The sequence below is a fragment of the Myotis yumanensis genome, unplaced genomic scaffold (assembly GCF_028538775.1).
Source record: "Myotis yumanensis isolate MYYU_CA2020_CCGP unplaced genomic scaffold, mMyoYum1.0.hap1 SCAF_1, whole genome shotgun sequence".
NCBI lineage: Eukaryota > Metazoa > Chordata > Mammalia > Chiroptera > Vespertilionidae > Myotis > Myotis yumanensis.
Window position 1 is genome coordinate 211,282,145 of NW_027223752.1, and position 25,327 is coordinate 211,307,471.

General features: G+C 37.6%; 1 protein-coding gene across 2 annotated transcripts in view; it reads left to right on the forward strand.

Moving 5' to 3' along the window:
- GABRA4 (gamma-aminobutyric acid type A receptor subunit alpha4) overlaps positions 1-25,327 on the forward strand; it is a 65,675-nt gene that overhangs the window by 11,280 nt on the left and 29,068 nt on the right. For both annotated transcript variants that reach the window (XM_070397133.1, XM_070397138.1), the window contains exons 3-8: positions 4,320-4,387; positions 5,942-6,162; positions 6,325-6,407; positions 8,985-9,128; positions 10,529-10,681; positions 17,183-17,442. In XM_070397133.1, coding sequence (XP_070253234.1) covers positions 4,320-4,387; positions 5,942-6,162; positions 6,325-6,407; positions 8,985-9,128; positions 10,529-10,681; positions 17,183-17,442 — 929 coding nt within the window. The remainder of the gene's footprint in view (positions 1-4,319; positions 4,388-5,941; positions 6,163-6,324; positions 6,408-8,984; positions 9,129-10,528; positions 10,682-17,182; positions 17,443-25,327) is intronic.

Here is a 25,327-nt window from a genome sequence, read left to right on the forward strand (position 1 = left end):
ATGATAATATCACCTTTGGGGGTTGGCGAGAGGATTAAATGAAATAGCAGCCCTGACCAGTTTGGCTCAGTGGCTAGAGCGTCGGCCTGTGGACTGAAGAGTCCCAGGTTCGATTCCGGTCAAGGGCATGTACCTTGGTTGGGGGCACATCCCCAGTAGGGGGTGTGCAAGAGGCAGCTGATCCATGTTTCTCTCTCATGGATGTTTCTAACTCTCTCTCCCTCTCCCTTCCTCTCTGTAAAAAATTAATAAAATATATATGTTTTAAAAATGAAATAGCATATGGGAAGAGCCTTGTAGCCTGCCTTATACATAGTAAACCTTCAAGTCATAGAATTATTATATACCTGTTTATTGTCCTTTGGAGAAAACCCATTCACTGTGAGCAGTTCCACACACAACATGCCCCTTCATCTGTCCACTCCCCATCCTCTTGGGCATATCTCTAGTTCAGGGCACCATCATTCCTCAGCAGGACTAGGACAGCAGCCTCTTAGAAGAACCTTTCTCATGCTCTTGCCCCCCTAAACTTTGTTGTCCATACAACTGCCTGAGTGATTTTTGTAAAACATACAATTCAGATCATAAAATTTCCTTACTTTGAATCCTTGATGATTAAAGGATACAAATCAAGCATCTTATCACAACCTGTACGCAGAGGCAGAGCTGTGCGACATATGAGAGTGAGAACACTGGGGGAAACATAGGAAAAATGATGAACCTCTGTATTTATTTGCTCAGATTGTCATAACAAAGTACCACAAACTGAGTAGCTTAAACAATAACAAGTTTATTTTTTCACAGTTCTGGAGGCTCAACGTCCAAGATCAAGGTGTTAGCAGGGTTGGTGTCTTTTGAGTCCTCTACCTTTTGCTTATAGATGGCTGTCTTGCCTCTGTGTCTTCACATGGTCTTTCTTCTGTGTGTTCCTGTGTTCTAATCTCCTCTTTTTATAAGGACGCAAGTCACATTAGCTTAGGGCCCATCCTACTGACCTTATTTTAATTGAATTCCCTTTTTAAAGACCCTAACTCCAAATATGGTCACATTCTGAGGTACTGGGGGTTAGAAATTTAATATAAATTTGGGAGGACCATCATTTAGCCCACAACAACCTCTTTATGTGTCTCCCATCAGTCACTGCAATTTCTACAAGTTTTTCCCATGTAGTTTTAAGAACTGTTACTATAACATATATTATCAATATGTTGTTTAAAAGATGCCACTTTCAGAATATGTCCACTCACCCTGGTTTTTGCTCTGTCTCTGTGGCTTTTATTTCTTCTCATTCTCTTCTTCACTTGCTTTGCTCCAGTTCCATTGGCCTTTTCCTAGTCCCTAAACACACTAAGGTATTTTCTGCCTCTGAGCTTTTCCCCTAAAGTTCTCTGTGCCTGGAATGCGATCATTTCAGCTCTTTCTATGGTTTATGCTGGAAGAGGGGCTAAGAAATCAAGAGTGGCCCTCCCAGTCTCTCACACAATTACCAGCCTATTTTGTTCCCCTTTTGAATGACAGTATTCTTCCATTGAATTTATTTCTTTATTTTACTCTGACTTCTCCAATAACATGTTCACTCCATGAGGCAGGGAACTCATTAGTTGCATTTAGCACAGTCAGCACCAGGGCCTAGCATGGGACCTGGCACACAGCAAATGCTCACTCAAAAATATGATTATTGAATGAACGTCTCAATGAGACCCCTTTACCCATCATATGTTTTTAGGACCTGACTCAATCTCAACGATTTTTAATGCCAGATAAAGCAAATACTGGGTAATGTCACAAATACCAAGGTTGAAATTCAGAATGCAAAACCTTTTCAAGAATCATTGAAAAGTGATATATTATGTAATCTTTGAAACTATCCATTAATATCATAGAATCATTATGCTTCAAGTAGAATTAGCATAAACCCACATACCTTGAAATAAATTTATAAGGAAAACTGTCATTGGCTTAATTCCTCCCTCTCCTATACTTCCTCCACTCCCATAGATACTTATTACTTTCCAGGACCCATACTATCTAAAAACAACAGATGCACATTGCTGTAAACTGGAGTAAAATGAACATCATCACCTAGGAACCTGTTAGATTTGAAATAGGCCCCACCTTAGTCCCACTGAATCAGCAATCTGTGCTTTCACAAGGCTTCCAGGGGATTCTGATCCAGTAAAAGTCTGGGAACCACTGCCCTAAGTTGATCTTCAAAGTAACTTTTGATTTTTCTCAAGAATCTTGTCAAACAGTCTAGTTGTCCCAATATACTCAACTTTAATTCTTCTAAGTAATTTATCTCTCTTTGTCCAGACTTACAGTGTAAAACGGTGCTTTTAATACTTTAGTAATTGTCCTTAAGGAACTAGCAGAGTGATTATTCCCACCCTTGGACCATTCTGAGTGAAATCTCCATCTTCTAAGGTTCAACACATGTTACCCGCTTCCTGGATACCTACCTCTTCCTGGAACAGTTTGGCTTTAATGAGTTATTACTACTATCTTTTTGTAGTTTCAAATTGCTCATTCAAATAACAATTCAACTAACTTCTCATACGTTCTCTGTTTTCCAAAGGTGTTATTTTTTAAAAATGAAAACTCATGCCCTAGCCGGTTTGGCTCACTGGATAGAACGTCGGCCTGGGGACTGAAGAGTCCCAGGTTTGATTCCAGTCAAGGGCATGTACCTTGGTTGCGGGCACATCCCCAGTAGGGGGTGTGCAGGAGGCAGCTGATCAATGTTTCTCTCTCATCGATGTTTCTAACTCTCTATCCCTCTCCCTTCCTCACTGTAAAAAAATCAATAAGATATATATTAAAAAAAATAAAAATGAAAACTCATGACAGATCAGCTTGATCTATGCCTTTTGTCTGACTGTACTTCCAAAGGATATATATATATATTTTAGGATACTTATTCAGGAAAGAATTTTCTCATTTTCCTTCAAAGTATTTTTCTTTCTATGGCTCAGTCTTCATCCTAAACAGGAAGAAATATTCTGATTCATTTTTATGAGGATAACTTTAGACCTAGGGCATTAAGCTATACCAACTTCTCTTTGTCATTTTTGGAATAAATTCATTCACCCAACCAGTATCCAAGGGGAATAGTTTATCTTGATAACAGATGTTATTTTTTTTTCAGTATGGAGTACATAGCCCCAGGTCATAGAGTATTATAAATCATCTTGTAAGGAAATGATGTTCAAGAAGACAATTTTTATCTTTGTTAATTATAAAAAGCTATATTATATACACACAAATAACTACTATCGTTATTGAACACATTATGTTCTAGAGACAGGAACAAGTGATTTACATATGTTATTTCTGTTATTAAAACCCTTACCTCTGAGGATACATGACTTGGGCAAAATCAAACAATTAAAAACTGTTAGACTCAAATTTGAATTCCAGAATTCTTGATTTTACACATCATGCTAAATCCAGATTGTGGCAATTTTCCTTTGTCTACAGTCTGTGTCAACCCATTGTCAAGATGCCAAACACACCCATATATTTGTTCCTGCACCAGTCTTATTTAGGCCTAGGAAAGAGTCTCAGTGTGGCCATTATCAGAAGCAAAGAGAAGCTACTACTTAATAAATACTTCTGTGAAAGACTCTCTGGTTCATATGAGCAGTTTCATTTGATCCCTATCAACAATCTTGCCTTATATGTATGGCTGCTGCTATTGAGGGGATAAGTAACTTGCCCAAGATCACACAGCTTTTAGGTGGCAGAGCATGAATAGGTCTGATTTAGAGGAGAGCTTGTCTTTGATCCAAATTGCCAGTGGATGGTCTGCCTATTGTTAAAGGTGACATGAATTATATTTGTGCCTGTTATTTACCAGTATTCTCAACTCTCTGAAGGTACATTTCTTGCAGACTTTATGTTTTTCTCCTCCTTGCCTTGCGGCTAAGTTCCCTCTTTTTAAAAGCTCACTTCTTTACTAAAAGGCCAATCAGATGACGGACTATAAAAAAATTACAAAGGCTAAAGCTTTTGTTCTCTGCACTGCCTGTCTTAACAGTGCCTGGGGGTGATATATCTTTGAAGAAACAAGTTTCTGGTAAGTAATTGGTATTTTTTGGTTTTGATTTGTTTGGCTTGCCTGTAAGTAAACACTGCTTTCTGGTTTTGTTCTTCTTTTGTCTACATTTTTTTTTGTAGAGATGCATTATCTCACTGAAAATTGAAGGTGTTTGTAAAAATATGAGATGTCGTATCTGTATTTACTCTTTGATTATCAAAGCCCACCTTGCCTGTAAAATTGGTAATTATTTTTTCACACTTATTTACTTCATACCCACTAGGTCCTGTTACAGAAGTAAAAACTGACATATATGTCACCAGCTTTGGACCTGTTTCTGATGTTGAAATGGTAGGTAGTTAAGAAAATTTAATGTACTTTTTGAGATTTGAAGAAAAGAAACAGAAAAGAGGGCAATTAATATGTATTTTTGCTGTCAATCACACAAAGTTAGAGCTAGAAAGTCAAAGAACAGCCTAATTAGGCTCAAAAGTTTATAAGAAGTAAGACATTGAATTTGCATTTTAGCTCTAATATTGGAGTTTTTGGCTTGGAGTCATTCTCAACAAAGAAAAGAACTTTCCTGTTACTGGTCTCCATGACACAACCTTGTACATAGTATTCTTTTCCCTTAGAAAATTATTAAAGGGGAGAAAAGTAGTGATTGCAATTAGTTTTGGTATGAAACTTTATATTGTAGTCCTGATTGCATTTAATGCTCCATGTTGGCTCAATTGCTCACTCCCCATCCCCACCCGCCCCTTCTCTCCCTTGCTTTCTCTCACGTTTAAGGAACTTAGAACACCAAGCACTGGTCAAGATGAATTCATCCATTCAATTGTGCTAATATTAAATATGTTTTGTTTCAAGGTCAAACACTTGGACCACTTCACTTTTTTACTTGACTCTGGGGCTCCTGGACTAATTTTAACCAGTTAACTGCCATGCATCCAAAACAGAAACCAGCTTCACATGCCACGATATTTTGAATTTAATTAATAAATCAATTTGCAATGAATAGTATAAAAATAAATATATTACTCACAATTCGGGAGTTCTTGAACATTTTCAGTTGCAAATTCTCACAAAAAATGATTTTAAAGCATCTATAGATGCTTATGGTATACAAAGGGTTAATAAATTTTATGAGCATAAAGTCTATTCATATATTTTAATTTGTCTTAAAGACATGCTGACAATTTTATGGTTCATTGTGCAATGACATTTGTTACACAGTCACTAATTTTGCTACCTGGTCTAAAGTAAAGTGCAACTATAATTACCTGGTGCTGGCAGTTTTATTATATCTACTAGAGGCCCAGTGCATGAAATTCGTGCAAGGAGCTCAGCCCTTGCAGCCCCAGCTTCATCCGGAAGGTCGTTTGGCTGTCTGGTCTAATTAGCATATTACACTTTTATTATTATAGATTATTATTTTTAAAAAATATTTTTATTGATTTTTTAGAGAGAGAGGAAGGGATAAGGAGAGAGAGAATCATGATGTGAGAGTGGAACATTGATAGGTTGTCTCCTGCTCACCTCCTACTGGAGATGGAGCCCACAACCTGGGTATGTGCCCTGACTGGGAATTAACCCCCAACCTTCAGTGCACAGGATAATGCTCAACCAAGTGAGCCACACCAACCAGGGCTATAGTTATTATTTGTGAATGATTAATATGTATGGTAATTTATCTAATAATGTAGGGATACTAGTATAACATGCTTTAATTGTTGAAAATCTTTTTGTTCCATTGATTTAAGGAAGTTTCTGCTGCTATTAATTTAGTTTTTATTTGGGCAGTCTTTTATATGAGTGGGAAAGAGACTAGAATTTAATTCATTTTTTTGTATATTTATGTGTAATCATCTGTTATTTGAATATGTCACAAACTACTTTTCTTAGGAATACACAATGGATGTGTTCTTCAGACAGACATGGATTGACAAAAGACTAAAATATGATGGTCCCATTGAAATTTTGAGATTGAACAACATGATGGTAACAAAAGTATGGACTCCTGATACTTTCTTCAGGAATGGAAAGAAGTCTGTCTCACATAATATGACAGCCCCAAACAAGCTTTTTAGAATTATGAGAAATGGCACTATTTTATACACAATGAGGTAGTCTTTTTTTTCTTATTCCCTTTTTATCTTTATTCTCCCTCCTTCTTTTCCTTCTTGCCTGTCTGCCTCCCTTTCTTCCTTCTTTCCTTCCTTCCTTTTAAGATTCTATAATTTTATTTTTAGAGAAAAAATTGATTCTAATTGTATTTTCCATCATAGACTCACCATAAGTGCAGAGTGTCCCATGAGATTGGTGGATTTCCCCATGGATGGTCATGCATGCCCTTTGAAATTTGGGAGTTGTAAGTTATAATAAAAAATTTTGTTAGTGTTAATCATTATCTCATGTAAGCTGATAGCTATATATTTCCATAATTTTACATAATCCTATATTTAAATTTTTGTCCATGACAACATCTGTACAAAATTTGACTTTTAGGAGACTGTTTGTTAACTAATATATTTAAGTAAAGAAGTCAAAACAATCATCTTTCCCCCCAAAACCAAAACCTTATTTCTGCAGATAGCCTAGGTAGACTGGCTGTGTCATAAATAACGGGTTAATGGTTAGTGTGAAATTTAGGCCTCTGAACTCCTTGTGTTGGTGGTGTAACATAACAAGTTATAAACTATTTTGTTTGTTTTGTTTTGTTCTGTTACAAGCAGAGTCCTTTATGGCAGACTTGAAAAGAAAAAGGCCAAAGATGGGTCAGGGCTTTTTGACATGACATAGGTTAGAAAAATATAAGCAGCATTGTTAGTTTCAAAGTGGCTGCAGCATGACAAAAAGTATAGTAGGAGATTGGTCTGATTTGTAGGCAAGGCCAAGTAATATAGTGCCTTTGGAGGGCTTAACTAAGGGATGTGGTGTTCTTTGACTAACATTTCACAATTTCACTTCAGCTTTTCTATGGAGAATGGACTGTAGAGAGGCCAGAGAATAAAAGCAGAGAAGATTTGGAGGCTATTGTTTTAGTATAAATCAAAGATTGAGATGGCTTAGGATCAGATGGTACTAGAAAAAAAGGTGTGAGATCGATGGATTTGGGATATATTGTGGAAGTGAAAGCAAGAGGATGAATAGGAAAGAATATAGAATTCTTTTCCCCTAAGTTCCCTTCTCTGAAATGGCAGCAAAATTTGATTGCCTCTTCTAATGTCTGCCTCGAATATTTGATTTAATCAGAATTTGCCAAAAATAGATGTTGGTTTTTACTATTGCTTCAGATTCTTAGTCGCACTGATTGTGAAACTTGCCTGCTGTTATCATTGCTCATTGCTTAACTTAATGAGAATCAGCAGTCACCATTCTTTTTATAACCTCTGGTAAGCACAATAGTCAGTGGATGAACTTGAAGCTAAAGAGACTCGCTTGCTCCCTGACCAGTAACTCGGTGAGGGAAGATGAAAACAGAAAAATACGTAGACAGATAAGTTGATCTAACTGGGGCCAGAATTAAAATTCATTTGAACTATAGTAATTTATATTTCACCCAGATAGTTCTTATCTAGGGTTTTATCTTTTCCGCCCAATTCCACCACCCCACTCCTCCCTACCCCCTGCTCCCCCCCCCCCCCCCCCCCCCGTGGGTTCTCATAGAAAGTACTCTTCAGAGTGACTTGAACATACTTGGTAATCGATAAAGGCATGCACAAAATAAAGAAATTACTCCTTGGAAGTTGATATTTCCAGATTTGGAATTAAAAAGAGAGATACAGCTTTTGATTACCTTCACCCATTTCCTGCACCCCTCTCCCCCCAACCTGGCTTCAAATATTAAATCATTAAGAAAAAGATTAGTCTAGCAAGTTAGGCTAGCCCAGAGAAGGCTACCTGATTTAAAATATCAGGGGCAGGAACATAGTATTTGGGCACTTGTAATGTATGAGTAAGCATGAATTCACTCCAGGAGATCAATATTGAGACATGACCAGATACTGCTAAATGACAGCACAAGCCTCATAGTTTGTTTTGCAAAGTCCTTTGTAAAGATAGTTTCCCTAGGTATCAACTCCTTTTGTAGAATTAAACAATTCCCCCGAGGACCTACTGTGCTCTAGCCATTTTAAGAAGGTTTGTGGAGCGTAGTACACAATTTATCTTGGTTCTTTTGAACTTACTTGTGTGTGAGCCAGGCTTTCTGTTCTGGGCAGACTGGTAAGCAAGCAGCTGGTCTCCATTTACATTGAACATCGAATAATAGAAAATGGGCTTAAATATTTGCTAGGAGGGATTTGTTGAAGATGGAAGGAAAATGTCCTGATTGTAAGAGTTTAAAGGTAGTGGAACTGGTTGTGTAATTATATTCCCTGAAGAGCTTTACAAACCGCATAGCCAGACAGCATGGGTATTGCCCAAAGACAGAGTCTGGAATAGGTGCCTCCTGGAGCACTCTCCCAACAGTAGGGTTTATTTTGTTTTTGTTGTATTATTACAGGCAGCCTTTCATACGTATCTAATTGGCAGAGTTGTATTAGGACAGAAGAGTTAATATTGGTCAAGCATTGGAAGTGAATTGGAATGGAAAGAAGTAGCAATTTGGCTGCTTTTTTGGGGGGGTTATTATTTCTGCTTTTCAACTGCTTATTAATAGGGAAACATATCCAAGTGCATTGATGCAGATATAGCATTATAGTTGCTTTCGTTTTAGTCTCTCCTCCTTCAATTTCTTTGGCATAAAATAAGTATGCAGAAGCTATTTATTTAATATCTACAGTGTTCTAAATCTTAAACGTGTTTAAGTAAGTCATAATGACTGTTGTTTTCATTGATTCCATCTTTCTTGAACAAGTGTAATATTCTTAAAGAGTGTTTACCATCAATCAGTGCTGAGGAGAAAGGAGTACGGACTCTAATCACATTCTGTGCTCTTATTCAGATGCTTACCCGAAGAGTGAGATGATTTATACCTGGACAAAAGGTCCTGAGAAATCAGTAGAAGTCCCAAAGGAATCTTCCAGCTTAGTTCAATATGACTTGATTGGGCAAACCGTATCAAGTGAAACCATCAAATCCATTACGGGTGAGATCTTTTAACGATTAAAGTTAATAGCAATGGAGTTTTGTCCTAGCTTTTTAATGGAAATATCTAGTGTTTTTTTTGGGGGGGGGGAACAAAAATATTCTAGGAATAGAGTTGAGGCATAAATCATAGTTCAGAATTTTTAAATTTATATTTTTAGTTTAAAATAAATTCTGAGTTATTGAGATGTGAGTTGATTTTCTTATTCAGAAACAAAAGCCAGTAATCAGTTATATTAACATTATTTTCAACAGAATTCTGAGACAGGAATCCTGACCCCTGATTTTTGGACACTGGCTTTTCCTGTTTTATTGATGCTTTTCCAAAATCTTTTTTTATCTTGCCCAATTTTGTGGTGCTGCTTTCCCTCTCTTTACCAAAGTAAAAGCAAAATATAAAGCTTAGTTACAAAATACATTGAGGGTATATGTTAAAGATGTCACATGGGTAGATGGATGATTATTCTCGGTGATTCTTGGTCTGTATTTGCTTTTAAAATGTGAATGGAAAGAATCATAGGATTTAGTCTTTATATTTAATGGGAAAAATTGCCTGATTATTACTTGTTCTGAAACTATTTCTTACATGCACATATTGCCAGGAAAAAGTATTGTTGAAAACATTTATTTTCTAGCCTGCAAGTGGAATTGAAAACAAGTGAGATTTGGGGATTCTGAATCTTTGGTTTCACAGTTTGAGAATGAGGCTACTGACTCCTAAGTCTCTCTTAATATGTTCCTTTTAGATGTAACATTAAAAATTTATCAACTCAAGAAATCTTATGGTTTGTTTTCCTTTTTTTAGATTTTTTGTCTAAATGTCAATAAAATATTCCTGAACTTGGGAATGTTATATATGGCTCTATGTTATCTATGTCTATTTTTCCATATATGTATACATATGTATAACATTGAGAAATATAGTTCTTTCCTAAAACTAAGGCAATAAAGCAGCATACTAGTATGTATATATAAAATGTTTATCTGTGTATTTCAATTATTTTTAAATTTAAGGTTTAGGTGTATGTATTTTCATTTTCCAGTGATTTGAAGTTAGGTCTAAATTTTCTCTCAAAAGATGTTTGAAATGAAATCTAATTGCTTTCATAATACTAGACCTTTAAAGTAGAAAGCACTATAAGAATTTTTTGAAAGTTATAGCTTACTTTCTTAAATTGCTTAATCACCATGTAGAATAAAAGTGCTTTTCTATGTAATGATATGCAATCTAGTCCCCCCACCCCCAAGTTAGGAACTGTATATTTCTCCATGTTTGTTTGCTGTGCACAACAGAGTTTTTTTTTTTTGCCTAGAATGCGTTTTGTTAGTCTACAATATGGTTTGGAAGCCATTGAATAGCTGCAGGACCAATAATACATTTTCATTATGTTTTATTTGTAGGTGAATATGTTGTTATGACGGTATACTTCCACCTCAGACGAAAGATGGGTTATTTTATGATTCAGACGTACATTCCATGTATTATGACAGTGATTCTTTCACAAGTTTCATTCTGGATAAATAAGGAATCCGTTCCAGCTAGGACTGTATTTGGTAATTGAAATTCATTTCTTGTGTATTTTTATTCATATTATATTTGCTCATGATTCATGGGAATAGCTTTTTGATATAATTTCTAAGAAAATATTAAACAGTAACATATCAGACTGTGCTGAGTAAAGAATCATATAAGCTTTCATTTCTTATCCAGCCAATACAAAGTAATAAGGCTTGAGGGGATATAGGCAGTTCATCCCTTTCTTTGGGGCCCATCAGTTTTCCCTTATCGAGAGCAGGCAAGTGAAGAGTGTGAATCTGGATATAGTTTCACTTTTGGTGGTATTCTTGGGCTCCTAGCCTAATGCTATGTAATTGAATTAAAATTATATATAGGTGTTAAAATGAAATGCACTGGGAGCTTAAAATAAAACAAAAGTCATGGCTGAATGAATATGAAAGTCTAGAATCATTTGCCTTTTAATGAAGAGGAACAAAATGCAAATGGTTTAAATGCATTGAGTTGGAAGGTATATGCTTAGGTTATTAGCTCATTGTTATTTATCTACATTTTTTTTAAACACAACATTTTTTTTTTAAGGTGGCTTTTTATATATTATATTCTAAACTATATGAAGTCCAGAATGTAGGAGTTTTAAATTAAAGCTGTTAAATACATCTTTTATATATCAGCCATACTTTTAAATAAAATTAGTTATGCTATTTACCTGATTAAATATATTTCTTTATTATTTCTCTGTTGATTGTGAGTAGTGGAAGCATTCAGTAGTGATATTAGAAGGGAAAAAAAATCAGAATTTCTCTGGAATGGAAGAACAGTTCTCACAAGAGATACCCATCTCCCCCTGCCTTTTCTACTTGGTAGAGTCAAAGCCCTGATGTACTAGCCTTTATCACGGAGAGCTGAAGGGATGCTGGTGGGAAGGAGCTAGGGAGGGGCCTGGGAGCTTTTCATCCCACTTCCCCATCCTGTAGAAAACAAATGATGAGGTGTCATAGTTTCTTCAGTGGACTTGACAATGGGGATTTTCCATAGGCAGCCCCCACCCACCCACACACCTTTAATCTTAGAAAAGGCATTGGAATCTTATTGGGGAAACTCCCAGAAGGGTTGATGGGGGCCAGGGTGTGACCTTAGGAAGGCAGTGAGCTTGTGTAATAGCACAAGATACATAGAGTTGTGAGAATTAAAGAGTAACTGCACATTGCAAGCGTTGAATACATTTAAACTATTAAAAATAGGTGTGGAGCATTATGCTAAGCGAAATAAGCCAGTCAGAGAAAGATAAATATCACATGATCTCACTCATTTGTGGAACATAATGAACAACATAAACTGATGAACAAAAACAGATTCAGTGACAGAGAAGCATCGATCAGACCGCCAAACCTCAGAGGGAAGGTAGGGGAGGGTGGGGTCAGGGGGAGAGAGCAACCAAAGGACTTGTGTGCCTGCATATAAGCCTAACCAATGGACACAGACACCAGGGGGGTGAGGGCATGGGTGGGGAGGGGTGGGCGGCAATAGTGGGATAAGGACACATATGTAATACCTTAATCAATAAAGAAAAAAAAGAAAAAAAATAGGTGTGGAAGAGAGAAAGCAACAAATCTAAGTTTGGGACTACAATAGTAGTCCAAACTGCAATCTGCCACTTATTTTCTCCACCCATAAAATTGTGACAATACATCTCTTCTCCACAGACTAATGAGAATTTAGATTTACATGCAGTGCTCGTTATATACAGGGTGTATGGAGCCCTTAGAACATCTTAGTTACTCTCTCCCATACTTCTTTTATGTAGGGGAGGTTAATTTTGTTCTGACTTGATTTCCTTGACTTTTAATTGTTTTTAAAGAAAACATTGTTCTGTTGTGTATTAACAGGCACTCTGCTAAGTTATCTCATTTATTTCATTTAGTGTTCACACTAACCGGAAGAAATTACCTTATTAATGTTGAGGAAGTAGAAAGTACTCTTCAGAGTGACTTGAACATAGTTGAAATGCTCAAAGACATATTTAAGCTGCCTATAGCTGCTATTAGATCCCACCTCCCCTTCTCCATCCTCTTCACCCTCCCCTCCCCCTCCCTCTCCCCCTCCTCCTGGAGGCAGCCTGACCTGGTAGGAAGTATGTGAAGCTGATCACCATATCAGTCCCTTCACTTATCCTAGTATTAATAATATTAACCTTTCAGGAACTATCATCATTAAAAATAAAATCACTTGTGCACATAGTATTTTCATTTTTTATGGTCCTAAAGAACTTCCAGAACAGAAAAGACTGACCCATTATTGGTGCCTCTGATGAAGAGGCCATGGTGTCATAGGTCAGACTCTCTGGATCCAGAAGCCTAGGTTCTAACACCACAGTCTACCACATATTAGCTGTGATCCTTCAGTGAGTTACTTCTGCCTGTTTCCTCATGTGACAAAACAGGATGAGATCCCGAGGGCTGCCATGTGGATTAAGTGAGTTAATTTGGATAAAGCACTTGGAACAATGCCTACCTGACAGTAAATATTATTTGAGTATCATTTATTATTATGGCAACCATGCTGCCATCTACCTCATTTGAGAATCACAACTTGACATTATAATGTGAATGTTCTCTGTATTTCATTGTTAGTGTTTGATAAGTTTTGAAAGTTTTCTTGGTTGGCTACAAACTGGTAGCCACTGTTCTATCCAGTATATCCCCAAGTCATAAAAACGTTCAGTGCTGTGGGGAGTGATAGCATTGATCACAGCTGCACCCACCCAGCATTTCCTCTCCAGAGAAGACCCTGTAAGGAAATTCATTAGCATACAGTAAAGATAATGGCAATTCTATTAATAGTGATTATAAGATTTGCCATATGCTGATAGGGGACATCTTATTTCATCTTCACAATAACTCAGTGAGTAGGCTTTATTAATATTTATGAATAAGAAAAATGACTCAGAGTGATGAAGAAACTTTTATGAAGTCATATACTTAAAAGTGATGGACCCAAGACAATTTCTCTGCCATTTCTACTCTTACATTCTGCCTTTACAGGGGGCAGGTAAAGCTGAGCACCAAATTAGTCCCTTAACTTCTCCTAGTAAAAATAATATTAATATTTCAGGAACTATCATTGTGGCTTGTGGAAAATTCCAGAGCTGCTGAGTGGAGATTGTATGGATATGAGCTGAAAATACTTTGTGGGTAGCCTTTTCAACTTAATATGTGACATTTGCCTCTGTCTTATGCTCATGTGCCAAGATATTTTTTGGTTTTGATTGACCAGCTAAATTATGCCCAACAAGTATGTCTTCAAAAACCTAAGATATGTCAAAATGGTAATAATTACACTATTCATTGAGGCTGTGGGCTGCTATTTTTCTAAGAAAGTTAAGTTTTAAGTATTGAGGGGCATTAGCAATCTATTTCATTTGAGAGTTAGGTAAAAAATTCCAGGCTTGTATTTATCTTCCCTAATTCTTATTTTCCTTTTTGCTCAAGAAGAGAATTTCCTGGGTCAGGTATTCATTCGAGATAATTCAAAAACAGAAAACAAACACACACACACACACATAAACCCAATCCATGTAAATATGAGAAGTAGAGTAAGCTAAATCTCTCCAAAGGCCTTCTATCTCCAAAGTTGTATGCCTTTCAGTTTTCTAATTATTCCAGTATAGTAAAACATTAAACCTGGATAAATGCCAACTGGCATATCTAAGTCATTACCAGTTCATTTTTCTAGGAGTGAGCAGCCAGAATCTTGCTCTTGGGTATAGCCTTAGCCTACTCACACACGTCTTCTCCCAGCTCCTGGACCAGCCAATGCAGTGCATATTCAGCATTCTAAAAACGGACTGGCATCAATACTTGAATGTGTCAAAAATATTCTATGGTTATTGAAATGTTTTCAAGGGTAAATGCCAGCTAAGCCATTGAAACAGATGCACTGTCTTTCTAGATACAGCAAAAGCATGGCTTCTGAGCTGAAGGGTTGGCTTCTGTTTCTTATTCTGTTGGTGTTTATTTAACCAAATGCTTCCCTAAAGCAGGTGGAAGAAGCACATCCCTGTCATGCTGGGAGTTCTTTAAATTTGAACTTCTGGCAGAGAGAAATTTTTAATATCTAAAGAGATGGACACTTCAAATATTTTGCCAATTGTTTATGCCAATCACTATCCTAATTTTGGCACCAGTCATAAAATATGAGCCATACTATTTGGAGGGCTACTCCACAAACTTTAAAATCAAGTTGACTCGAAATAATGAAATAGAATTAGAAAGTGGCCACATATCCAACATTTTTTTTGCATTGATGGCCATAGTATCATTCAACATCCTGAACTTGATGGTTTACTCCTTAACAATCAAAGTAATTTTTCGATTCATGGCTCAATAATTGCATTAGTATTCTGCTTGCTCAATATTAATAAGGTAATTTCTTCCTATGACAGAAGGAGAAGAGCACTACTTTGGGTCCTCAGGATAAATTGTTTTATCCCTTCCCCCCACCCCACCCCCCAAAAAATGTTCAAAGCAACATGAGGAATTCTAAGTTGCTTATATTTGATTTTATTGTTTAGAGTCTTTTTGTTGTTGTTGTTACATTATGATCTCTGTAGAATTTTATGAGTTCTGGGTAGTATTCTTATTAAGCTGTACTTTTCATACTTTATTTTCTACTGCTTTCAGCATAATTTCTATGATGTTAGAGGAAATATACCTAAGAAAGTTGTCAAATTTTCTTGAACACTTAATAGGCCATTAAACTTAAAGGATTATGAATAAGAAGCTAAATTATTTTATTTTTAAACTTTGTAGCTAAAATTTTTCAAAGCTAATTTAGGATTTATTCATTGCATCTCCCAGCCAGCATGGAAATGATGCCATTTTTCTGAGATTTAAAAAGGAGGCCTTAACTTTGTAAGGTCTTTTTCTGAAACGAACTCCAGTAAATTCATAATATTGCATTTTCATAGAGATTTATGTTTGACCAAAAAACCCACATTTTAAAATCTATTTTATACTAATAAAGTGCTAAAAATATCACAAAATGTTTTTAAAAAGGGAATACAACCAAATTCTCCAATTCCATTCACTGTATAGTTTATGGATTGTTTTAAGATCTATAGCTCATACACTGCACAGTGCTCTAATTTTTCATGTTCTAAACATTGACAATTCAGAAGGGACTGGAGAGAAAATGGATTGGTGAGGAGCTGAAAAAAATTAGTTTTTATTTACTGTGCATTTATCATGTGCTTGGCACTATGATATATATTATGGTAAATCCTGGAGCAATATTAGACACGTTTGCTCTCACAGAGGCTACATCCAATAAAGTTGGAACAACTAAGAAACAATACAAGGCAGGTATAATTAAATGCTGATCTGAGAAGACAAGATAATTTCTCCCCAAATGAAAATACTGTTATTCCTTTATTGTTGTATGAGGCTCATAATCTCTTCAGTTTAACATATATAGTTTGGCCTTCAGCAAGGATAGGCATGGATTGGAATATATAGTTCAGATGCCTCCATCATCCTCATTGTCATCATTATCATCATCCCCAAACAACTAGGCGTGTCAATTAAGGAGCAACTGTACACAACATATAGAGTGGGTTTAGTAAATCCCCAGCGAAATATCCAAGCTTAACTAGATAATACAGGTTAGATGTAAAGATAGACAATGATAAAGAAAGGGACAACTACTGTACAAATACTAACATCCTTAAATAATTCATGGCTCTATAGTTCCAGTGGCAAGCAGAATTTTTCCATTGAGAATAGGGACTAACCTTTTTCCAGATTGAGGAAAAGGCTCTTCTGGGGGTGATATGCTTTAGGAGCCTACTGATGAAAGGGAAGTACCTCTCTTCTTGTTGTAAATATTTTCCTCCCAACCATAAAGTGGTGGGTGGTAGATGTTTAATATTTTTAATACCAAAATGTTCTATAAATCTATTTGTTCAGGAATATACATCTATTGTTTTATATGAATTGTCTTTCACAACTAGTAAATTTATTGTTTTAATTCAATAGGTAATATCCAGTTAAAGATGATAAGAATCTACAATTTGTGTTTTTTTCTGGTAGTGAGTCTCAATAGCAACGGACCATGCCTACCCCAGAAAATGCCCCAACATTCCATGCTACCAATTTGCTACTCCTGGTTGAGAACCAGTGCTTCAATGAGTAGCACTTCCTAGTAGGTGTATATGTGGAGTTTCTCAGGTGTGTTGGCTCAGATACAATATTACACTAGGTGCCTTACATACTTTTAATCAATATAGCAAACCAAATAGGTAGATGTCAAGTGAGTTTTCATAACTTAATCAAAGGCACACTGAGCCAACAATGGAGAAGCCCATTCTAATTCCATTGAACCACTAGGATTAGTCTCTTCCATCAAAGATGATTTGGTTTGAATTATAAAGTTTCTTACCCCACCCACCAGATCACTAGGTTTTATTTTGTTTTGTTTTGTTTGTTTTTGCAGAGAAGTAATGGTAAAGTATTTTTTCTCTTTGCTCTTTTGCTTTAAAGGAATCACCACAGTCCTCACCATGACCACACTGAGCATCAGTGCACGGCATTCTTTGCCCAAAGTGTCCTACGCTACTGCCATGGATTGGTTCATAGCTGTCTGCTTTGCTTTTGTATTTTCCGCCCTTATTGAGTTTGCTGCTGTCAATTATTTTACCAATATTCAAATAGAAAAAGCCAAAAAGAAGACATCGAAAGCTCTCCAGGAAATGACAGCTGCTCCATTGCTGAGAGCAATGCACCCTGAAGCACCCCTGCAGGTATTTGACTCAATTTCCTTCAATTTAAGATTTGAGTTTCTTGGTTCAATTTACATTGCGGGGGGGGGGCGGGGTGGAGGGATGGGTGGGGATGAAAACTTGAAATACCAGTGACAATTTGTAAGACATTTAAAGATCTAGGAAAATATGAAGGGATAATTATAAATTTAAATTTTATAATTGTGATTAATGACTTAAAGATTAAATAGCTTTGGAAGAGCCAGATGGCGCTGGTTGTTTGAAAGTTCTTTTCAACATTAAAGGTTTTTCAGAGAAAGGGGCAGCATCTTCTGTATATTATTAAGAGGAACCTGTGCTTATCTTTGACTGGGTTGGAAATGTGCTTTGAACAGAGTTCATTGAACAGAGTAAAGCAACGGTTCTGAACATGTTAGAACTATCCCATGGGGATGGGAAGGGCCTGTACCCCTGGGGCTGGGCAGGGCCGGTGCCCTTGTATTACATAAGGAAATAAAACCTATAAATAGGAAGACCTAGAGTTGTAGTTGATGTACATGGAAGATTGAGAAATCTTGTTGTCAAGGGACAGAGCCAAAACGATGTGGAAACAAACAAGAGCTACTGTAATTCACACTGGACATTTAAGTGATTCTGTGATTTAAAAAAATACACGGAAAACTTAAAGTGACGTTTTCCTCATGGACTCCAGTTGTACAAACATAGCAAGATCATCATGAAAGTAAGGAAGCAAACAGGAAGCCCCCCACCTCCCCTTCCCCATCCTCTTCACCCTCCGGTCCCCCTCCTCCTGGGATGTTCTGCTCTCCTTTCACTCTCACTCATTCAGCTTCTTTCTTGAATCAGCAAAGTGTCTGTGGTCATTTATACATTGCTTTATTGTAGTTGCCACAAATGGTAATCTAAAACTCCTTTTGTTTGTATGTGCCCAAATCCAAATGTATATAAATCATCAACTTTATTCTCTGTAGGTGATAACTTACTTGCTCATTCTTTCTTTCTCCCCCCACCCCATTCATTTAACAAATAGACATTTAATACCAATGATGTGCCAGACCCTGTTTATGGTCTGAGAATCAAAAATATACACTCCCCACCCCCAATAGAATATCCTACACTACGAAGTTTACATTTAAGTATGTAAGACAAAGAAAAGGAGACATGATATTTTAAAATGATAAATAATAAAGCACTCGGAGTGTTAGATGATAGTAGTGCTGAGATGGTCTGAAGGAATACTGGGGTAGTATGAGGAGGAGGGGATTTCGTTCAGCATACAGGTGATCAGGAAGTAAGTCCTCCGAGAGAAGACGGCAGTTTAACAAATTAGGTTTGGTGTTCACCCGGGCAGGGATTAACTGTTGGGTCCTACAGTTTATAACTCTGCCCCTAGAAGGCCCTGGGTGCTGGTTCTTCTAGAATGGGATGTGAGCTGGTAGGAAAATTACTACCATCCCATTGAGAAAGTTTGGATAGCTTATTTACATTTTCTTCTACAGAAATTCATTTCATCAAGATTTTCAAAATTATTAAAATGGATTTTGTAGACTATTTTCAGTTAAAAACCCTGATTATTCTCTTTCCCATTCCCCATAGGTAGCCCTCTCTGCCTTTTACTCTTATTTGCTTTCCTTTGTTGATTTGAGACCTCGGTAGAATAATTCTATTTACTGTTCTTTCTTTCTTTCTTTCTTTCTTTCTTTCTTTCTTTCTTTCTTTCTTTCTTTCTTTCTTTCTTTCTTCTTTCTTTCTTTCTTTTTTTCTTCCTTTCTTTCTTGTCTAAAGTTCTTTATATGTTTCTGCCCTCCCCCCCCATTGACCACCCCCCAGCCATTCCCACCCTGGGCAAGCCCCCACTGCCCCAGTGTCTGTGTCCATGGTTATGCTAATATGCATGCATACAAGTCCTTTGATTGTTCTCTAACCTTCCCTCCCCCCCTCCCCCACCCCCCCCACTTGTCTCTGAATCTATTCTTGTTCATCAAATTATGTTGATCAGTATATCCCACATATGAGTGAGATAACCCTTTTTAAAACATATCAATTCTTAGATATATTTATTTGTTTAATTTTAGGTTAATTCTGTTGACTCTTTTACCTAGCTTCTAGAGTTTAATTCTTACTTATTTTCATGGCTTTTTATTTAATAATAAAGTTTCTCATATTACAATGAGATTTCCTTTGCATATAGTTTTGACCATACTCATAACTTTCTATATTATCATAATTATTTGTGAAATATTCTTCAATTATGTTACTGGTTTTCTCTATAAGCTAAGAATTATTGGGAAGAAAATATTAAAGTTTCCAAATGGGATTTTGTTTGTTTATTTAGCTCCACTGTTTATTTCTAGCTCAGAGATGTTACCTGTGTAGATTTGAATGTTATTGATATTTTTGTTACCCCCTGAGTTATGCTGAAAGCTTATAAATTTTTAATGGCAATTTGAAAGGAGTTAATTTTAGTTATTAAATCAATTTTACTTAAAACATCATTATATCACCCTCTTAATCAGTCACCTCTTTTTAATCATTCAAATACCAAAAATGATATGAAAAATCTTCTTACTAATATTATGATTATTTATGTTTGTTTTGTATTTTAACTATTTTTGTTTTATACACTTTGATACGTGACACTCAACATGTAAAGATTTATAACTGCTCCATTTCTATATTAGTCTATGCATTTAATCATAAAATAACTTTTCCCCCCATATAATGCCTTTAGCTTCTAATTATATTTGATCTGGTTATAATATTTTAAAACATTATTTCTTAATATTAAGGTTTGTAATGTATTTTTATTGCTAAAATTTTCATATTCTTTTGTTTCTCATGTACTTTGGAAGCTATATGTCATAGTTTTATATCGCTGGTGGTTAATTTTAAATTTTAGGTCAACATATTTCTACTTACGATTTTCTAGTAATGTTGAAATTATAAAGTATACTGACTCTTCCATATAGCTATTAACTCCCTCTTGACCCAGTAGTTGCTCATTTCCAAAGATTCTAAATGTAGAAACATTTTACATATCTAATTTTTTCTGTTTATAGTGAATTGCTATAGTTCTTTTTTCATTTTTGCAAAGTAATGAGACTCCTTGCATTAGTATTAGAGTAGAATATTATAAATACTTAAAAGTGCCACTTAATCAGAATAAAACTATTCTTCAGAATTTCCAAATGTGGGGACAAAACCAATAATATTTTATTTGCTCCTTGAAACGTATCTCTTCACTATAGTAATTGTCACTGCTGGTAAATGCTTGGCTGAGCCCATCCAATTGGCTAAGTCTACTCTGATTTCAGCAACTCCTGTTGACAGCATTGGGCCACGTGCTGTGTGCAAATGGCATACTCAAGATCAAGAAGATGAAATTTGTGAAGGGCATAGAGTCTTAGCATTTAAAAGTTGCAAAGACATTTTATAATAAATGTAGTTAAAATATCCATCGTATGCTTTATGTCCTCTACAAGTGTACTGTGTATGTGTGATGACTTAGATCTCCTCAGCAGTTTACTTGGAGAATGTCTGTGCTCTAAAGACAGTGATTAATGGGTTGGCGTACCCAGCCTCCTGACTCCAGATTGCTGCCAGAGCACAGCTGGCTTTGGAGCGTCAGTTGCCATTGAATGGCTTCAATATCAAGTTTAACTTTTAAGGTTGAGGGTATATTAAAATTGAGGGAGAGAGAAGAAAATAAAAGGATAAATAAGGAGGAGGAAATCAAGGGGAAAGGTATGTTAAGAGCAAAATTTTAAAACATGTTAGTGTAAATAAATATTCTGGAATCTTACAAGATTTGGCGTTTCAGTAGAGATTCTAATCAGGTAGGTGAAATTTGCTAATTCAAAGATGTGTTTCAACTTGTATGGCTGTTTGCTTATTTGAATGATGTTTAAAATGTGCTTAAAATCCTCCTCTGTTATTGCCTTCAGAGTCTACATCAGTAGTGGTTTGACCTATTCTTACTATATGGGATCTATAAACTGTTAATGGCCTAGCAGAGGTTTCTAGTGACCATTTCTATTCTTTGGGAATTGAAAAGCTTATGGTTTATGGAATATTCATGAAGCAAGGAAAAAAGGCCGATTAGCAGGATCTAATAGCAGCTATGGGCAGCTTGAATATGTCTTTGGGCATCTCAAGAGGCAAAGGCAGCTGTTCTGTTTTGACTCAGCATTACTCTGGTTCTGCCTTTGACTCTGTCCTTTCAATGTTTGAGTTGAGGTCCATTCTTGTGGTTCTATCCTTCCATACCCTTGCTACTTCTTAGAGTGTCTACTGTCTCACTGATGCAGATGATTTGGACTAATAGGGTGTTTTGAAAAATAAGTAACTATAAAATAAAAAGGAAGATTTCTTAATCAAATTATAATTTTTAAAAAAAATCACTTGAAAATAGAGTCTGTGGTCCTTATTCAGTTGGAAAGTATGCATTAGTATACCTATGTATTGAATCTTGGGGGAAAAAAACAATGATATAATAACTAACATTACTTGAGCTCTTAAATTGTGTTAGGTACTATGTGATATGCTTCAGTATATTGCATAATTTCAAGCTCACAGTAACTATTTTACAGATGAAGAAACTGAGGCTTGCAGTTAGTTGTTAAGTGACATGTTCAGAGATAGTAAACCCAATATTTAAATTAATTCAGCTGTGTGTGAGTGCAGAGCTTGTTCTCCGATACTGCATTTTATACTAGTTATGTCTATAAAGAAGATATTAATCTATATAATAAAGAGCCAGGGTCGTTACAACCGAAGGCTCGACTGGACAGGAAGTCAGTGCTGGGTTGCCATGGCGGGTGCGGCTGTGGGCGCCTAGACTCAGCACTGACTGCCTCCAGGGCTGCGGATCAGGCCTACAGAGAGAGAGGCAGGGTCTGATCCATAGCCTCTGTGGCAGTTGTTGATCAGAACTTGCCTCTCTTTCTCTCCCGGCCTGGCCAACAGCCCCTCCACCGGGGCTCAGCCCCGCCTTTCTGATCAGGCCCCGTTGATAGGCCCAGAGACACTGACTGGCATAGAAACTGACCATTCAGAACCAAATCTGGGTGAATGTAAGGAGCCAATGGCTGCCTAGGAGGCGGAGCTTCTGATGCTGACTGGCATAGAAACTGACCAGTCAGAACCAAATTTGGGTCAACTGTGAGGAGCCAATGGCTGCCTAGGAGGCGGAGCTTTTGATGCTGACTGGCATAGAAACTGACCAATCAGAACCAAATTGGCCGGCAGAGGAGGGCAGTTGGGGGTGAGATCAGGCCTGCAGGGGAGGGCAGTTGGGAGCGAGATAAGGCTGGCTGGGGAGGGCAGTTAGAGGCAATCAGGCTGGCAGGGAAGGGTAGTTGGGAGCGAAATCAGACTGGCAGGGGAGGGCAGTTAGGGGCGATCAAGCCAGCAGAGGAGAGCAGTTAGGGGCAAGATCAGGCCGGCAGGGGAGGGCAGTTGGGGGCAAGATCAGACTGTCAGGGGAGGGCAGTTAGGGGCAATCAGGCAGGTAGAGGCAATTAGGGCTGATCAGGCCAGCAGGGGAGAGCAGTTAGGGGTGAGATCAGGCCAACAGGGGAGGGCCATTGGGGGCGAGATCAGGCCGGCAAGGGAGGGCAGTTAGGGGTGATCAGGCAGGCAGAGGCAGTTGGGGGTGAGATCAGGCTGGCAGGGGAGAGCAGTTGGGGGCTCAATCAGGCTGGCAGGGGAGGACAATTAGGGTCAATCATGCAGGCAGGCAGAGAGGTTAGGGGCAATCAGGAAGGCAGAGGGGTTAGGGGCAATCAGGCAGGCAGGCAGGTGAGTGGTTAGGAGCCAGCGGTCCCAGATTGTGAGAGGGGTCCCCGATTGGAGTGGGTGCAGGCTGGCTGAGGGAACTCCCCCCTCCATGCACGAATTTTGTGCACTGGGCCTCTAGTATACATATAAAATGATCAGCTTAACACAGTCTTTTGTTCATATTTCTATGAATCAATAATAATAGTAAAATACTTTGAATGCTTTTTATGTTCCAATAATAAGATCTTTTACTATATATATAACTTAATTCTTAAAATGTATCACATATGTTCTATTTTTATACATGTTTTAGCCAGGGAGGATGTTAATAAGTAGGGATGAGGTAGTCTGCCCAAGGTCATCTCTCTGGTAAGTGGCAGGGCCAAGCCAGCAAACCCTGTACTTTTAAGCCTCAAGCCTTAATGACTGATTAGAAATGTGAGGTGAAGAAAATGGAGGATGAGATGGATGGTGGTAGCATCATTCACAAGTTTAGCTAGGTAGAAAGTTCCACAGTAGAATATTTTCTCCTGTCCCAGGATAATAATGGCTACTTTTTAAAACTACAAGTGCATACTTTTCCACTGTTTACCTTTCCTTCCCCATCTACCTAATGGCTTTGTCTATTTTTTTTTACTGTAATGATTCTTCATTTTAAAGTGTTCATAGATACTTACAAGAATATTTCTAAAATTAAAGAGCTATTTGCTCTTTTTAAGAAAAAGACAATATAAAAATAACTGAATAATTCAAGGTACACCTTGGATTCCATAATTCAAGAGCATGGAGGAAAAGCTCCATTTTCACTCCCCATCCTTCAAAGTAAAACTCTAGCCTTATTTTTCATATTTGGCTCATTCAAGCTGATCTCAAGGATCTCCGGGATAGGGTCTCAAGAATCCACATCTACAAACGGGTTAATAATAAAACCTACCGGAAAAGCTTAGAGTGTGAATTAAACTACATTATTCATATAAAGTACAGGGAACAATGCTTGGTACCCAGTAAGTAATGGCTATGATTATTATTATCCTTTATTTCTTTCAGCATCTTCAACGTTTAAAGGTATGCATTACAAAATTTATCATTTATAATATCCTGACATAGTTTGCTTGAACTGTTTCATATGATTGCTATATTTGCCTAGCTAGGAGGTGAGCTCTTTAATAAAATTGTTCATGTCTTCATATAGCACATAACATAATATGTAATAGATACAGTTGTTTTTATTGATGGATTATAATGAGCCAATTATAGAAATCAGATGATAGGAGGTCTGGTGACTCCAAAACTAATATATTTAACACCAATTTCCAAAAACATTGGTCTTTTAAACAAAACTAGAGGCCCGGTACACCGTGCACCGGTGGGGTCCCTCGGCGTGGCCTGCAGCGAAACCATCAGTCCGACAATCCCCGAGGGATGTAGTAGTGCTGGAAGCGGCAGGCAGCCGGGGAGGAGCCCGAGCCTAGGCTGGGCACTGCACTGCTCCTGCTCATCCCAGCCCTGCTGTGCCTGCAGCCACTGCCGCTCCGCTCGGTAGGCTTGCTGCCGCTCTGCTGCTGCAGTCTCCGCGCACCCGTCCTAGAGCGATACCCGCATGCCCATGACTGAGAAGCGGCCACAGGCTCGTGCCCAGTCAGTCCCAATGCTGGTCCCAATCCCAGTTGTGGTCTGGCTGGGGGTGGAGCACATGGGGGAGTGTCCACAGGAGAGGCTCATGTTGCCGAAGCTGCATTTGCCAGCCATGAGCCTGGCATCTGGCGCCTGTTGGTCAGCAGAGCTGCGCTCCCACTGTGGGAGTGCACTGACCACCAGGGGGCAGCTCCTGCATTGAACATCGGCCCCCTGGTGGTCATCATAGGGACCGGTTGAACTGTCCAATGGTCAAACAGTTGCTTAGGCTTTTATATATATAGATAGATTCTTTCTTCCTGGAGTAAATGTGAACTTCAGGCAGATGGAAGAAGTGAGCTTGAGCTGGGTCACTATGAGCCTCTGGAACAGCAGATGATCATTCTTACCATTCTGAGACACTCTTGTCAGCAGGTGGACTTCGCTAGTGGGCAGCAAGAGATAACAGAGGAGGATGTTTTAAAAGAAAAGAAAGCAAAACAAAAGGCTGAAG